The 3450-nt window shown below is 41.4% G+C and overlaps 1 protein-coding gene across 1 annotated transcript; it reads left to right on the plus strand.

The window, feature by feature from the left end:
• Positions 1 to 613: 613 nt before the first annotated feature.
• Positions 614 to 1531, plus strand: LOC126704051 (uncharacterized). The gene has a single exon (XM_050403090.1). It carries the CDS (start codon positions 614 to 616, stop codon positions 1529 to 1531), a length of 918 nt encoding a protein of 305 aa, XP_050259047.1.
• Positions 1532 to 3450: the final 1919 nt, after the last annotated feature.

Raw genomic sequence — 3450 nt, forward strand, 5'->3', positions numbered from 1 at the left:
TGAATGCAGTAAATGCACCAATTATGGATGAAGACGTTATGGACGTTACTCATAAAGAAGGTTCAACGGGTGATAAGGCAGAATCAATTCAGTTGGGAAAGGGTGCCGGTTTTCAAGGGGAATTATTTAATGAAAAATTACATGAGATTGATTTGGAATTAAATAAGTTTAACTTGGAGAAGGACTCAACTGCTGGCTCAGTGGTAATTGGGGAAACGGATAGTGCTATTAAGAGAAATTCCAATTATTGTGGGATTATGACAGATAAATGTTTCCAGGAGCAGGCGGCGTGTGGAAAATTGAAGGAAAAAGTGCAGCACGTGGCACTTAATGAAGAAAACCCTAATGGTTTTGAACCTCACGTGATAGATGAAAAAAATAAGGAGCAGGAAAGCTTGTCTGGGGTGGCTGTGAATGTAAACTCTACGTGGAAGAGGGTAGTGCGAAAGAAAACAAATAGCCTAGCTGTGATTCCTCCCTTGAAATCTCTGAAACGTTCAGGTACTGAATTGGTGAATCTTGAGTTAACCAAAAAGAAGAAGCAGGTTTCTCATGATGATCAAGTTACTACAATTGAATTGGCGGGGTATGATGTTCAGCCCTGCCAGAGGCAATGAACATCTTATGTTGGAACTGTCGTGGGCTTGGGAACCCACAGACAGATCAAGAGCTTGGTGACTTAATCCGGGCACAAGATCCCTTAGTCGTGTTCCTAGCCGAAACATGGCTTGACAAAGCTAGGCTGGAGGAAATAAAAGTTCGATACAAATTTAAAGGGTTGATAGAAGTCTCAAGAATAAGTCGAGGAAGGGGGGTGGCTATTTTTTGGAAAGAGGAGTGTAATCTCTCCCTAGACACATACTCCCCCAACCACATTGATGTGATCTTTAATAAAGGGATGGAAGATGAATGGAGGTTTACTGGGTTTTATGGAGAGCCAGATACTAGAATTCGCAATGAGTCTTGGGAAAAATTGAGGAAATTAAAAAACAAATTCACCCTTCCATGGTTGTGTGCAAGTGACTTTAATGAAATTTTGAAGGCAGATGAAAAATTGGGTGGAAGACTTAGGCCAATTAGACAGATGGAAGCTTTTAGGGAGGTTCTTGATGAATGCGAGTTTAAGGATTTGGGTTATGTGGGAGGGAAGTACACGTGGTATAAAGGCTCTAGAGGGGGTAATACAATATGGGAAAGGCTTGATCGTGCGGTTGCTACCACTAATTGGATAGAAAAGTTTCCGGCAACAAAGGTTGTGCATTTAGAATGTGGCTCCTCGGATCATAAGCCATTGATCATCCTTCCAAAAGGGGTCCTAATGAAGTACAAAAAACCATGGAGGTTTGAGCACATGTGGCTGGAGGATGAGAGGTGTGGTGAGGTTGTGGATCTTGCTTGGAGGAGAGTTTGTCCAGGTAACCTGATGGTTCAAGTGGAAGGTAAAATAAAGGTGTGTCACGCAAAGCTTAAACAGTGGAGTCGGACCTCCTTTGGGAATATTACCAATGCACTAAAAGAAAAGAAGCAGTAGCTCCGGTAGGCAGAACAAAGAGCAATCAGGGAGGGTACAATGGAAACGATGAATCGGTTGAAATGGGAGATAAATGCCTTGTTGATAAGGAGGAAAAGATGTGGAAACAAAGGTCAAGGGCTTTGTGGTTACAAGAGGGTGATCAAAACACAAAATTTTCCCATAATAAGGCCTCACATAGATATAAGAGAAATAGAATTGAAGAATGAGGCGGGAATGGTATGCACAGATGAGGAGGAGATATCAAGGATTTTGATTGATTACTACCAGAACCTTTTTACCTCGACCTCACCATCAAATTTGGAAGAAGTTCTTATGACAGTTCCCACAGTTATTACGGATGACCAAAATGCAATGTTAGATGCAGAATTTGTCCAGGCAGAGGTGGAGGAAGCACTTCAACAAATGGCACCACTAAAGGCACCTGGACCAGATGGCTTACCTCCTTTGTTCTACCAAAAATTTTGGCCATCTATTGGTGAGGATGTTTCAAAGGCAGTCCTTAATTGCCTAAACTCAGGTTCAATCCCTTCTTCCATTAATCATACTTTTATAACTTTAATCCCAAAAGTTAAAAGTCCATCTGTAGTATTAGAATTCCACCCTATTTCTCTTTGTAATGTTATTTATAAAATTGTATCTAAGGTTGCTGCAAATAGGCTCAAAAAAGTCCTACCTCTTATTATTTCTGACTCACAGAGTGCTTTCCAGTCTAATAAAGATATTTCAGATAACATTCTAGTGGCTTTTGAGTTGCTCCACCATATGAAGACTCAGAAGTCTAAGAAAGCAGGTTTTATGACCCTCAAGTTAGACATGAGCAAGGCATATGACAGGGTGGAGTGGCGTTTTCTGGTGGAAATTATGAGGAAGATGGGGTTTTGTGATAGGTGGCTAAAGCTCATTCATGAGTGCATTAGCACGGTGTCCTACTCAATATTGGAAAATGGGGAACCTAAGGGTGAAATTTTCCCTTCTAGGGGAATTCGCCAAGGGGACCCATTGTCACCATACTTGTTCTTATTATGCTTGGAAGGGTTGAATAGAATGATTCAGAAGGCTGCAAGGGACGACATTATTAGAGGCTTTTCATTATGCAAAAATGGGCCAAAGATTACTCACCTATTTTTTGCAGATGACAGCTTACTATTTTGCCGTGCAAGGAAGGAAGATTTACAAGCCATCCAAAACATCCTAACTAGCTATGAGCATGCATCCGGTCAGAAAATAAACCGGGAGAAGACAACGCTTTTCTTTAGTAAAGCTGTGTCTAATGACATGAAGAGAGAAATCATGGATCTTTTAGGGGTTGCAAAAATAAAGGAGTATGAGAAGTACCTTGGGCTGCCTGCTGTTGTGGGGAAAAATAAAAAGGCGAGCTTAAATTACATTAAGGAAAGGGTGTGCGCGAAGCTTCAAGGGTGGAAGGAGAAACTTTTATCTCAAGCGGGGAGAGAAGTCTTACTAAAAGCAGTGGTTCAAGCGATCCCTACAGTTGCAATGACTTGCTTCAAATTGCCGGTGGGTTTGTGCAAAGAGATTGAAATGCAAATAAGAAAATTTTGGTGGGGAGAGCGAGGTGGCCAGCGGAAAATCCATTGGAAAAGTTGGGAAATTTTGTGCAAATCAAAAGCTGAAGGGGGGTAATAGGATTCAAGGATTTGGTTAGGTTTAATGAAGCTATGTTGGCTAAACAAATTTGGAGATTACAAACTGAAAAGGAGTCCCTACTATACAAGGTATTCAGCACCAAGTATTTCCCCTCAGGATCGGTTTTTGAAGCAAAATGCTCCACGGGCTCCTTTGCTTGGCAAAGCTTGCTTAAAGCTAGGCATGTTATTGAAAAAGGAATGATGTGGAGAGTTGGAGATGGCACGCAGATTCGGGTGTTCCATGACAAATGGATTCCTGGATGCTTC

The sequence above is a fragment of the Quercus robur genome, chromosome 10, assembly GCF_932294415.1.
Source record: "Quercus robur chromosome 10, dhQueRobu3.1, whole genome shotgun sequence".
Taxonomy (NCBI): Eukaryota; Viridiplantae; Streptophyta; class Magnoliopsida; order Fagales; family Fagaceae; genus Quercus; species Quercus robur.

Coding starts and splice junctions, on each gene's coding strand:
- LOC126704051 (XM_050403090.1), top strand. CDS start 614: ATGAACATCTTATGTTGGAACTGTCGTGGGCTTGGGAACCCACAGACA.